We start from the raw sequence: 10,897 nt of genomic DNA on the forward strand, positions 1-10,897 counted from the left end.
GCTACGCCCGCCAGCCCAGCGAGTCATGCTGCCGACCTTCGGCCCGCCGCGCCCCGCCGCGCCATCCCGAGCGCTGTCCTTGGCCACCCGCGATGCCCAAAGCCACGCACCTCAGGAGGCCTCGAGGCTGATAGTGGAGCGCTCCGAGACACCACACAGATGTCGCCGTAACGGCGCGTGACGTGACGCTGCGGGGCGCGGCGGCGGGCGCCGCTCGATAGCGCCTGCAGCCGCCGCATGCAGCTCGAGATAACCTGACGTACCTGTGCGCGGGCCGTAGCAGACGAAGAGGGTCCTGGCCTGCAGCGGCAGCGGCAGCCTGCAGAGGAGCGCGCGCAGCGCCGTGCCCCGGTCCATGCGCCGGAAGCGGACGTGCCGCGGCGGCGCGGAGGGCGACAGGAACAGCACGCGGAGCGCCAGCCGCAGGTCCGTCTCCACGCGGCCGTACTCGCCCGGGCGCGCCTCCAGCACGCACATGTCCGCCGAGATGGTGTCCCTCACGATCTGCCACATGGTCTGTGCGGACAGAGGGGCAGGGAAGTCCATGATGAGCACGTTGGGGAAGGACAGGCCAGCTCCATTCATCACCTTACTCTCGCGCGAAACATTAGCACTCGTGGCCTTACTCGTCCGTGGACGTCACGGGCAGAAAGGTAGGGGGAGGGTTCAGGTGGGAGGGGGAGGGGGGGCTTCGCACCCACCCGCTGCTCCTTGGGCAGGCGCCAAAACATTGCATCATCTGGAGGGTGCGGTGGGGCGGTAGGCAGGGGGGTTGTGGTTATAGCTGGTACGAACCTCGAACCTCTCCCCTTGCGACCGGCTGCAGCTGAGCGCCACGGCCGCCCTGAAGAAGTTGGCCGCCCCGATGAAGGTGGGCTCGTACTCGCGGCGGTCGTCGTGCCGCATGCTGGCCTGCTCCACGGCCTCCAGGACGCGCCAGCAGGCGTGGGCCCTCTGCGGGAGCGTGCTGCCGGGCAGCAGCCGCCGGCACAGCAGCCCCAGCTCCGTGTACTGCGGGAGGAGAAGCATACGCCCTGTAGGCCCACACGGTGCAAGACAGGGGGCGTGGGTTGGGTATTTACCTCGTCGTAGAATTCATCGCTGAGGTAGCGACAGCGCCGCTTGGGCGCGACGATCCAGGCCGACGACCTGAGCTGTATCCAGTCCTGCAGGAACTGGTGCCAGCCCGTGGACACTTGGGCCAACTGCGACAGGGACCTCGCTGGAACGGGGGAGGGAAGGGCGAGTGAGCGCGACGGGCAAGCAGTGGGCACAGCGAGGAGGGGGCGAGGCACGGGATCAAACCTGGCATGTAGGAGAGCATGTGCTGCAGCACTTCTATCGGTAGGCCCAGGAAGACGCCGAGTGAGGTCCGCTTGCGCTCCTCCAGACGGAAGGACCGCCTCACCTGCTCCGGCGAGGGCGCCTGCCGCCGATAGTCGGGGGACGAGGGGGGCGAGCGCGAGGGCGAGCGCGACCGCGCCTCTAAGCTTCTCCTAAGCCAAGTAAATACAGGTCGCTCAGTTATTACTGTGAGTCTGTTTCCGTTTGCTTTCGCATCGCGGTTGCATGTGAACTTTCAACCCGCGAATGCTTATGCCGAAATTTGTTGTGTGAAATGGCGTGGGCTCTGGCGTTATAAGATTCGACCCAGAGCCCAAGAGCATATAGGCAATGTGCATGCGTCTAGGCACCCACTTGGCCCTCGGCCCGGCTCCTGCCCCGAAATATAACTGGGGCTTCGGCCTTGTAGCGTGAGGCAGGGAGAGGGTTAGAGTGTGTCCTACCCATCGCTCGCCCAAATCGTTCCCCACCTGCAGATTAAGTCTACAGCCGCCAGTATGTACCCTGGTCGTTATCAGCCCCAACAGACTCGCTCAAGTTGGGCAAATCAATCAATACTCTTTCACTGAGAGTTGAATGATTCAGGCAACCCAACTCGTTCGCCCGGTCGATGCTGCCCGGTCGGCACACGCTTGTTGCGCCCTGCGCGCGCGCCACCGACTCTCCCTTTCAACCCGCCTCTAATCCGCACTTCAAGCGACAAATCGCGCACAAAGTCTACAAACATGTTCAAATAATACCTCATCATCCCTGTAGCCGTAATGTGTGAAATCGACCGTCGTTAACTCCTCTGACTCCTCTTGGTCTCTCAACTGTCAACGGTCGAAACCTTTGAACTGGCTCCAGACGACGACTGATCAGCTGATCGACATGGATCGGACCTGGCCGCCACAGAGAAAACATCCGCTTCCGCTTTCAAGAGGGCGCGTTTTTTCGAAACTATGGGAAAGTAAGGAATAAATGCATTCCGTTCGATGAAGATTATTTCCTGTGCAATAATTTCTGGGAAGGAGTGCAAGCTATTCCCGACCCGCCTATAAGCACTCCCGGTAATTTAACCCAAAGGTCTTTGAGTAGGCCCGACGGCGCCCGACCATCACCCCCGTTCATTCTAGAGGAAGGCAAGGTGAGCCGAGATGATCCAGTTTCGACGTCAAATTGACCGACTGACATGTGACTCCTCGGCTACGCAACAGATTTGGAGCGGGGACCCGGCACGAGGGGTGAACGTCGAGCGCGTTGGGACCTATAAATAGCTGAAGGCACGCTCTGTGGCGCCCAACAATTTCTTGGCTCCGAATACCGAATTCTCTGGTCTCACGAGTAGGCTGACTGGGCGTATCTAATCCGCCCACCCTCCCCAAACAGCAGTGAAAGTGTTCGACAACCTTGCATGAAAGGTCACAGGATTCAATAGTAAATGAGTCCATTAAGAATCAAAATATTTCAGCACATGATTAGCATAGTGTAACGAGGTAATTTGAAGAGAAAGAGATTATATTGGTTGTAATATCAACTTTTTTATTGTTGGACAGTTACAGTAAAATCTCTTGCAATCACCATTCCATCTTGATGAAACACTGGTACAGCCATGAAGGATGGAATGTCTTTGGTAATTCTTCCATTTTACTTCACTTGCGGCCTCTCTAGCTCTTCCCGGTCGAGCAATGAATACTGAGTAAAACAAACCTAAAAGTCATGGTTCGAGATTTTAAAATTGAAATTCTGCTATTGAAGTGTAAGCCAAGATGCAAATCTGACTTAGCACACATGAGTCAACTTGATCAGAACACTGACATGGTCTGCATTTGCGTTTGAAATGCACTACACCAGTTTATAGAAGCTGCAGATCCTCTACCGATTTGAGGTCAGGAATGTGGAATGTGGAGTCAGATCTCGCAACTCTGGATGCCTGCACTTCTACCTAAAATCTATTCCTAATTAATTTAGATGAGTTTCTTGATCTCGTCGTAGAAGACCAACACAAGAGCACCACCAGTGCCTCGGAGGACGTTGGAGAAGGCACCCTTGAAGAAGGCACCAGTACCCTCATTCTTGGCGATCTTGGCCCAGCAGTCGAGGGTGCCAGTGTACATGATATCAGCCTTCTTACGGCCAGCCTGCATCATCATGCGCCTACGCACGGTGTCGAAGGGATAAGAGGCAATACCAGCAACAGTGGTGACAGTCTGAAAGTAAAAGTACACAGGTGTTAGATTGGGACTGACCATAGAAGACAATGAGAATAGAGGCACAAATGAAAGAAACCAACCTGAGCAATGGCCCATGAGACCAGGAAGGGTGTGGTCTTAGGGTTGGGCAGCATGCCCTTGGCAGTGTCGAAGAAGCCGAAGTAGGCGGCACGGTAGATAATGATACCCTGGACTGACACACCGAATCCACGGTACATGCCAATAAGGCCATCAGACTTGAAGGTCTTCTTCAGGCAGTCAGCAAGACCGTTGAACTGTCTGCCATCACCCTTGCCGATGTCGGCGGCAAGACTGCAGATACAAAATAGGGAATTAGAATTGATAGTTAAAAGCATAAGAGATATTTGACAGACCAATAATTACCGTGTTCGGGCGAAGTCGAGAGGGTAGACAATGCAAAGGGAAGAGGCACCAGCAGCACCACCGGAGGCCAAGTTACCGGCAAAGTAACGCCAGAACTGGGTGTTCTTGTCTACACCACCGAGGAAAATCTGCTTGTAGATATCCTTGAAGGCAAAGTTAAGAGCCTGGGTGGGGAAGTATCTGATGACGTTGGCAAGGTTACCACGCCAGAAGCTGGCGAATCCCTGTTCCTTGGGGATACGCACAAAGCAGTCGACAATGCCTGAAAAATACAAGAAAACGTGGTGTCAGAAGAGCTACAAATGGAGGCACGGAGGGTTGAAAGATTGAGAAATGAAAGATTTGGCAAAATGGATCCCTCACTAGTTCAGATAAGATAGGTTATCAGAGGCATCTCTAGGCACATTACTCGTTCACGTAATCGCGACTGCGTCTTTGAGGTACAGATCTTACAATTTAGTATCAAAAGAAGAAATGATGGAAAATCAATAGGGCAAGTACTCCTCCCCCTCCCCTTCATTGAAACCTGCACAACCGATTCAAACTCAGGGTAGTCTTTCTCCGGCGCCGTTTCATACAGACACGCCGAAAAAAAAAAGAGAGGGAAATATTCCCGGTGTTCTTGACGTGAGAAAAAGATAAAAGCGCTATTAACTTAGAAACATGAAAGTCAACCTAACCTCCATATATGAGCCCTTAACTGCCCTGTTGAAGGGCAAGGGCATGCTGTAACGTCTACGCAAAGTGCGAATTCCGACGGAAGTTCCGTAAAACACTTGGGCGTCGCCATGAACTAGAGTGGATGTCAGGCGGACACGTGGCCAACACCCGTCCCCGCACCCGACGGCATAACTTAGCGCAGCGCGCCCTGTGGCCTCATGACGTCAGGCCGACAAGGGGAGTGCAAGTCCATTTTGCTCTACTAAGACAGTTCGCCGAGTAGCAGGACTTGGCGTACGCCATATCATGAGAACAAGGTACTGTCAGGGATCTGAGGAAAAGCACTTGGCACCACATGCCACCGGTGCCCGTGAAGGGGCAAAATGGCCACTACCTTACACTCACCTTTGTACTGCTTGTCGGCGGCAATCTGGGTGGATGCTGCCTGAACCTGCAGGAGCAGCTTCACACGCTCGATGGGAGCGACGGCGGTTTTTGACACAGCGGCAGAGATGCCACCGGCCATGAAATCCTTGAAAAAGCTCAGAGCGTCAGTGTTAGCCATCTTGACCGTTTGCTGCGGACGTACGGGAAGAAAGAGAGAGGCCTAGCAGACACTGAAGTGATCCGGATCGAGCTCACCAGAAGTGCCCCCACCATCCACATTTATTCTTTTCTAAACGGCGGGTATATGGCCTGTGGGCGCTAGCCCACACAGCCAGTACTTCACTTTGGCGCGAAAGTTCTCAACGATTTTGTTCGTTATAGGGCTCTTTTGGTGATAAAAAATGACGCGATCCAATTAAATAACGAATAAAAGTAGATTTTAAAATAAAAGATCTTTAATAGTTGACGTAAATGCAATTTATTGAAAGACCACTGATGACCGTCGCAACGGTCACATTCGATAGCATCGATCAACACTTTTGAATGGCCAAAACTACGATTTTATCCTATTTTGGTAATAATTCATCAAGTCACCCGCTGAGAACTATTTTATCTACTGGTACAAATATTTAGGAATAAATTGGTTGGCCAGACTTAATGGATTTTGTGGATAATTCCATTAAATTCACCCAACTTGTGTTATATTTCCCTCTCGCTAGCAGACGACATCGTACATGCGTCAACAGTTGCAGAACGAAACTTCTGAGCAAAACAGTGACCCTCTTCATAATTTTGTCAAATTTTACGCTTTTTTCAACAACTTTACTTTTGTAAGGATCTGAATTCTCGAAATCCTTAATTTTATCATCATGGCTGCGACTGTTAGTGAGCCGCTTACTCTGAAACCTGGTACGTATTAAGTGATGTAGATGAGAAATAACCTCTTAAGTTTGTGTCACCTTAACGCCCTGTTCAATAATTTTGCCAGTTACTAATTTTGTTGAGATAATGATTTTCTTATAATTTTGTTTGTATGTGTATTTTTACAATCTTTATTGGTACACACACTTACGAATTAGTATTTGTTTCAGATGTGAATAGAGTCATTGAGCTATTGGATAAGCTCCAGAAGAGTGAGTAAATTTGATTTCCTTTATTAATTTGTCCTCATATTTTGATGTATTGTCAGTTTAATTATTTTCCATTAATTTCCCAATGAAGGTGGGGAAGTCCCTGGTACTAAACTCGCTGCTTTACAAAAGGTTCTTCAGAGTGACTTTTTCAATGCAGTAAGAGAAGTTTATGAACAGGTCTACGAGACAGTTGATGTCCAAGGCTCTCAGGTTTGTTGAAGTAGTATAGTTAATTATTATTCCACTACAGCTGAAGAAAAATGAAAGGTTAACTTTGTCATTGTTTGTAATTTGATTTATCTTTAGGATATGAGAGCATCTGCAACTGCCAAAGCTACAATTGCTGCATTTGCTGCCAGCGAGGGTCACGCCCACCCACGAGTAATTGAACTACCAAAAACTGAAGAAGGACTCGGATTTAATGTAATGGGAGGCAAAGAACAGAAATCTCCTATCTACATCTCTCGTATTATCCCAGGTGGTGTTGCTGATAGGCATGGGGGATTAAAACGTGGAGATCAACTTCTCTCTGTAAATGGAGTGGTCAGTATATCCTGATTTATCTTTGTTGCTTGTTTGAGAAAAGTATTCAACTCTCAAATTTGTAGAAAAGCTAAAAGTCTTGCCTCAGGATGTTTAATGAAACTAATATAAGCACCTATCTCTTGTTTCAGGATGTTGAAGGTGAAAACCATGAAAGAGCTGTAGAACTATTGAAACAAGCACAGGGCTCAGTCAAATTAGTTGTGCGATATACTCCTAAGGTGCTAGAAGAAATGGAGATGAGGTTTGACAAACAAAGGGGTGCTCGTCGGCGTCAGTATCCTTGAAGAGTGTACAAACCATCTTCCCAAATTGGTTTGAGTTTGAAAGCTGTTGCTGTCATTTCTAACTCTTTCACTGAGTTGTTGTTCTTGTAAGTGTTACATTAAGCTAGGTGTCTTGAAAATATTTGTAGTTTGATGGAAGTTGGAAACAGCAATCCAGCTAGAAATCTTTGGTGTGTTTTATGATTCAGTGACAAAATCAGATAATTCTGATACTTGTGTATTATATCTGAATTACTCATTTTTTCTCAAAGATTCTGAATTGATTGGGAAACAGTATAAAGTTTTGTTGCAGAGTTGCAGGTACCATTTAAACTTGTCAGATTTTATCTTTCAGTTTTACTCATGCTCTCAGCTTGCCATTTATTTATTGTTAACTTCTTGTTTTTGCTTTGCATCGTCTTGTTTTAGAAATCAACTCACCATTTTATTATATTGTTTTAAGGCTGTAGAATTTTTATGATTTGTAAAATGTTTGTAAATACCATGACTTTGACAATTGTGACGTATCTTGAAGGATCCTTCTGTATTCAACTCAAGTTATAGAATATTTTATGATTTTCCATCATGGTAATAGTTTTGCTCCTGGCTAGGCTGTCACTAAATTGTGCCAAATGCAACTGTTTACAAATTAACATGTCTAATGAAATTGAGTATTACCTAGGAGATAAACCTCAACAAAAAGTGAAATTGTTAGTTTGTAATCTATGGCCAGGAAGCCTTATCTGTTAACCTAATCCTATTGAAGTATATTCACCATAATTTTGTAGTGTTGGCACATTTTTTTCCTGTAATCCATTCTGTACAATATTACCCATTGTTATATATTGTTGTAGTTTGTGAAAACTTAATTTTTGTTCCTTTAATGATATTTTTCCTCTGTGGAATTTTTTTCTGGATTTTAAAGAACGTAAATAAAATTCTTTTTCTCTCTTTTGTAAAATGACAAAATATTTTCATAACTCCCTTGATATCTTAACATTTAATCATCGCACATTATTTTGTTGCCAATTTACGTAAGTTTGAAATATGCAACAAGTCCATATTGAAAGACCTCTAGAGAAAATATTAGCTGATTGTGAGTAAAGTTGAATTATTGTAATGGGTGTGTAGAACAGGAAATGGGCAGTGTCGAAAAGGCTTTCCCTCTCACTCTCCTCCTGAAATTGCCTACAGTTCTACGCCTGTCAGCGTTTTCGTCTCCAATTATTATCTCTTGTTCTTTCTCTATTCCAATTCTCACTCTGTTCCATTCCAAAGATTCGCTGCTCAGACCAAACTCATACTCGCTGTCCTTTTTGCCTTCCTTTACTCCCCGTTCTACTACTGTGCTACTCCGTCCGAACACGAACCGAATGGACCCGCTCCGCTCGGCTCGACTCGGCGTCACCTCGACATTTTGGTTCGGCTTCGGCTGCGCTTCGGCTGCGGCAGCGACGGTTCCCATTCGCTGCTCCACCGTGGAGTTGCGCAGTAGTGGATGTGGATGTTCTGCTGTGCAGAGTGTGAAAATCGTGTATTTCTTTGAATGGTTTTGAAAAGACTCTCTGTGTAGAGTATGAAGGAAGCAATTGCGTGATTATCAACCGGTATTTTCCTACAGTTTGATTTTGGCCTAGTGAGATTGGCGTATTTCCCAGCACCCAGTGATAATTTTCACCTATTACCCATTTGAGGTAGGTGTCTACGTCGACGACGAAGTTTGTGAAATTGTTACCTGTTGCGATATTTTAACAGGAACATTTGATACTATCAGTAAATATTTCATTGTTAAGTTTTCAAAATTACTTATGACGGTTTTCAATACTAGTGTTGTGTCAAAAAATAACGGAAATAAACAGACTCCATAACCTAATTACTCAAGCAGATGAACAATTTTATCATGTCTATGAGCTGAATGGAAGCTGTGTCCAAAGATCCAATAACATTTGTTTGTTCCTAGTTTAACTGATTATCTGCAATAATAGATGTCCATCCGTGCCATACCAATTTCTTTATTTAGTTCTAGTACCATTTTAATTTTCAATCTTGATTTATTACTATTTCTCAAATATAATATCCTTCTTTTGAATGGGTTTTGACACCTTGGTGTAAAACTGTTTTCTAACTTGCTTGTTATTCAGCCTTTCCATGGATACTCAATTCATCCATTGCTTTAATTCTAATTCCTTTTGAGTCTTATCAACTTAGCTGTAAAAAGTACTGCAGTCACCATAATTTTTTTCAATAACGTTTGTCTTCTAATCTAAGTTTGTTTAACAAATTAAATAAATGTCCCTTTTGTCACTGATAAATCAGCTTATGGGCCGTACTGCTTTATTTCTTGCCTACTGGGGTGTTTTAATTTTGAAATGCTGTGCGGTACAAAGTTCAGTTTAACGTACACTCCCGGAAGATATATTTGAGTGTAGGTTGGGATGAGATTTCTATCCCAACATTGACCAGCGGGGCATTCAGTCTGGTGGGGGGGTCTGGCTTATCTACTGATAAAATACTCTGTCAAAAGGGAGCCGATGCTTCCTCAAGCAACAAGTATACCCTCATTAAGCTTATCTTAACTTTTGAACCATAGCGTGCCAGTCAATAATAAGAATTATAATAATAATAGCATATTTGCCTGGTAAAAGCGGATATTTGCATCACTCTCTGCGTCAGTTGTAAACCCTTTCCCCCATGATAAGATTCCCTCCTTTTAGTCTTGTAAGGAGTGTGAGATGCCTTAGCTCCCGAGTAGAAGCAGAGAAAATAAACGATTGCAAAAAAAGAAGCTCATTGTAAATAATGCTGATAAACTGGTGCACTCGGCGCGGCCGCCCGTCCTCAAAGAAGTGCGCGCTCTTCGCACGAGGGTGTGAACCGGGAGGCGGTAATGGCGATGATAAGCGCCTGACCCTCGGTTAGCACCTCCCCGGCGGCCGCGGGTGTTCCCACGCCCTCCCCGCCGCACCACCCTAGCCATATCTGCCCCCCGGGCTCGCTGCACTCGCTGCACTCTGCCCCGCGGACCTGTTCGACCCCGCCTCCTTTCGCGCGGCTCTGGGCAGTCAGGTGCGCCGCCGCCCACCCCTCGGGGGCCTGGCGGCCGCCCGCACTGCATGGCGGCAACCTGCCCGTCCCCGGCCCGGACTTGGACCTCGCCCACCCGGCCCCGGGGGGGACCTGCGATAGCGGACCGGCGCGGACCGCCCAAAGGTCAGGCTGTCAGGCTGCTATGGCCCTGACTCATTAGGGTGGTGACGACGATGGCGGCGGCGCGGCCTGCTTTGTTGCTGCTGGGGTGCGCGGTGCACCCTGACCCGGCCGGGCCCCGGGCCCCGGGCCCCAGGACGCGGGGCGACAACAACGCCCACCCCAGCCGCGCCGCTCCGACGGCGCTAACCGGTTTGGGCTCGTCACCCAGTGCATATTTCCCCACCCGCCGTGGCAGCCACGGCCCCAGACGTGCGTGCCGACACGGCGACCGGGCCCTTGGGGGTCTCGTTGATGGAGTGTTTGCTCACTTACGCACACACGCACGCACGCTCGGGGGTGGGTGCTGGAGGGCCAGGGGGAAGGCCAAGCTGCTTATCTGTTTGCCTCTCTCAAGGCCGAGTTAGCTCATGTGGCGAGGTGCGAGGGGTATCGACCGACCCGCCGCAGTACCGGACCGGAGTCTGCCGGCCTGGTACCCACGCCACTTGTTGCGCACAGCGCAGCGGGCCAACGCAGCGGGCCAGCGCAACGCGGCGCGGAGCCTAGCCGCGGCCTGCCGCCGCTATCAAGGCCCTTCCTCTGAATGTAGGGCACGGGGTCTGGCTGGTTGCAGCCTGCCCCGCCCCGCCCCGCGGTCCAAACTTTGGCATCGACAATCTATCCGAGCGGCTGGACGGCTCACGCCCCATTTGCACGACAAGCCGCCGCCGCGCTCGTGCCGCCCCACCCCTCAATGCCGCGCTGTCGCACCGCTCGGGGAGCACATCGATACCGATAA

General features: G+C 49.0%; 4 protein-coding genes across 17 annotated transcripts in view; 2 read left to right on the plus strand and 2 right to left on the minus strand.

Moving 5' to 3' along the window:
• LOC113203403 (uncharacterized) overlaps nt 1-2,230 on the minus strand; it is a 16,526-nt gene extending 14,296 nt beyond the window's left edge. For 2 of the 11 annotated variants that reach the window (XM_052263754.1, XM_052263758.1), the window contains exons 1-5: nt 2,085-2,228; nt 1,306-1,496; nt 1,083-1,222; nt 796-1,011; nt 264-516 (exon numbers count right to left, since the gene is read on the minus strand). In XM_052263754.1, the coding sequence (XP_052119714.1) occupies nt 264-516; nt 796-1,011; nt 1,083-1,222; nt 1,306-1,496; nt 2,085-2,092 (808 nt within the window). In that variant the 5' untranslated portion in view covers nt 2,093-2,228. Of the gene's footprint in view, nt 1-263; nt 517-795; nt 1,012-1,082; nt 1,223-1,305; nt 1,497-2,084 lie in introns of all 11 variants that reach the window. The other 9 variants (XM_052263759.1, XM_052263763.1, XM_052263755.1 and 6 more) reach the window with 7 other exon arrangements.
• Nucleotides 2,231-2,839: 609 nt separating this feature from the next.
• Nucleotides 2,840-5,217, minus strand: LOC113203461 (ADP,ATP carrier protein 1). Its single transcript, XM_026418171.2, has 4 exons — nt 4,986-5,217; nt 3,921-4,182; nt 3,617-3,848; nt 2,840-3,533 (listed from the first exon to the last, which is right to left on the minus strand). The coding sequence occupies exons 1-4, from the start codon at nt 5,143-5,145 to the stop codon at nt 3,291-3,293; spliced, it is 897 nt and encodes a 298-aa protein (XP_026273956.1). The 5' UTR covers nt 5,146-5,217; the 3' UTR covers nt 2,840-3,290.
• Nucleotides 5,218-5,486: 269 nt separating this feature from the next.
• On the plus strand, nt 5,487-7,878 carry LOC113203462 (protein lin-7 homolog C). Of its 3 annotated transcripts, none has more exons than XM_052263821.1 (6): nt 5,487-5,586; nt 5,687-5,876; nt 6,059-6,100; nt 6,189-6,310; nt 6,407-6,643; nt 6,775-7,878. In XM_052263821.1, exons 2-6 carry the CDS (start codon nt 5,837-5,839, stop codon nt 6,928-6,930), a joined length of 597 nt encoding a protein of 198 aa, XP_052119781.1. In that variant the 5' UTR covers nt 5,487-5,586; nt 5,687-5,836; the 3' UTR covers nt 6,931-7,878. The 3 variants fall into 3 exon arrangements, with proteins under 3 accessions (XP_052119781.1, XP_026273958.1, XP_052119782.1); XM_052263822.1 differs by having other exon boundaries at nt 5,567-5,586; nt 5,690-5,876; XM_026418173.2 differs by having other exon boundaries at nt 5,527-5,876.
• Nucleotides 7,879-8,355: 477 nt separating this feature from the next.
• LOC113203404 (carnitine O-palmitoyltransferase 1, liver isoform) overlaps nt 8,356-10,897 on the plus strand; it is a 14,028-nt gene continuing 11,486 nt past the window's right edge. The window contains exon 1 of one of the 2 annotated variants that reach the window (XM_026418067.2): nt 8,356-8,603. The gene's annotated coding sequence lies outside the window, so the exon portion shown is untranslated. The remainder of the gene's footprint in view (nt 8,604-10,897) is intronic. The other variant, XM_026418068.2, reaches the window with a different exon arrangement.

The sequence above is a fragment of the Frankliniella occidentalis genome, unplaced genomic scaffold, assembly GCF_000697945.3.
Source record: "Frankliniella occidentalis isolate FOCC.00 unplaced genomic scaffold, Focc_3.1 Scaffold14, whole genome shotgun sequence".
NCBI lineage: Eukaryota > Metazoa > Arthropoda > Insecta > Thysanoptera > Thripidae > Frankliniella > Frankliniella occidentalis.

Coding starts and splice junctions, on each gene's coding strand:
- LOC113203461 (XM_026418171.2), bottom strand. CDS start 5,145: ATGGCTAACACTGACGCTCTGAGCTTTTTCAAGGATTTCATGGCCGGT. Junction 4,183..4,985: donor CGCCGACAAGCAGTACAAAG/GTGAGTGTAAGG, acceptor TGTATTTTTCAG/GCATTGTCGACTGCTTTGTG. Junction 3,849..3,920: donor CTCGACTTCGCCCGAACACG/GTAATTATTGGT, acceptor TTGTATCTGCAG/TCTTGCCGCCGACATCGGCA.
- LOC113203462 (XM_052263821.1), top strand. CDS start 5,837: ATGGCTGCGACTGTTAGTGAGCCGCTTACTCTGAAACCTG. Junction 5,877..6,058: donor GCCGCTTACTCTGAAACCTG/GTACGTATTAAG, acceptor TATTTGTTTCAG/ATGTGAATAGAGTCATTGAG. Junction 6,101..6,188: donor ATTGGATAAGCTCCAGAAGA/GTGAGTAAATTT, acceptor TTCCCAATGAAG/GTGGGGAAGTCCCTGGTACT.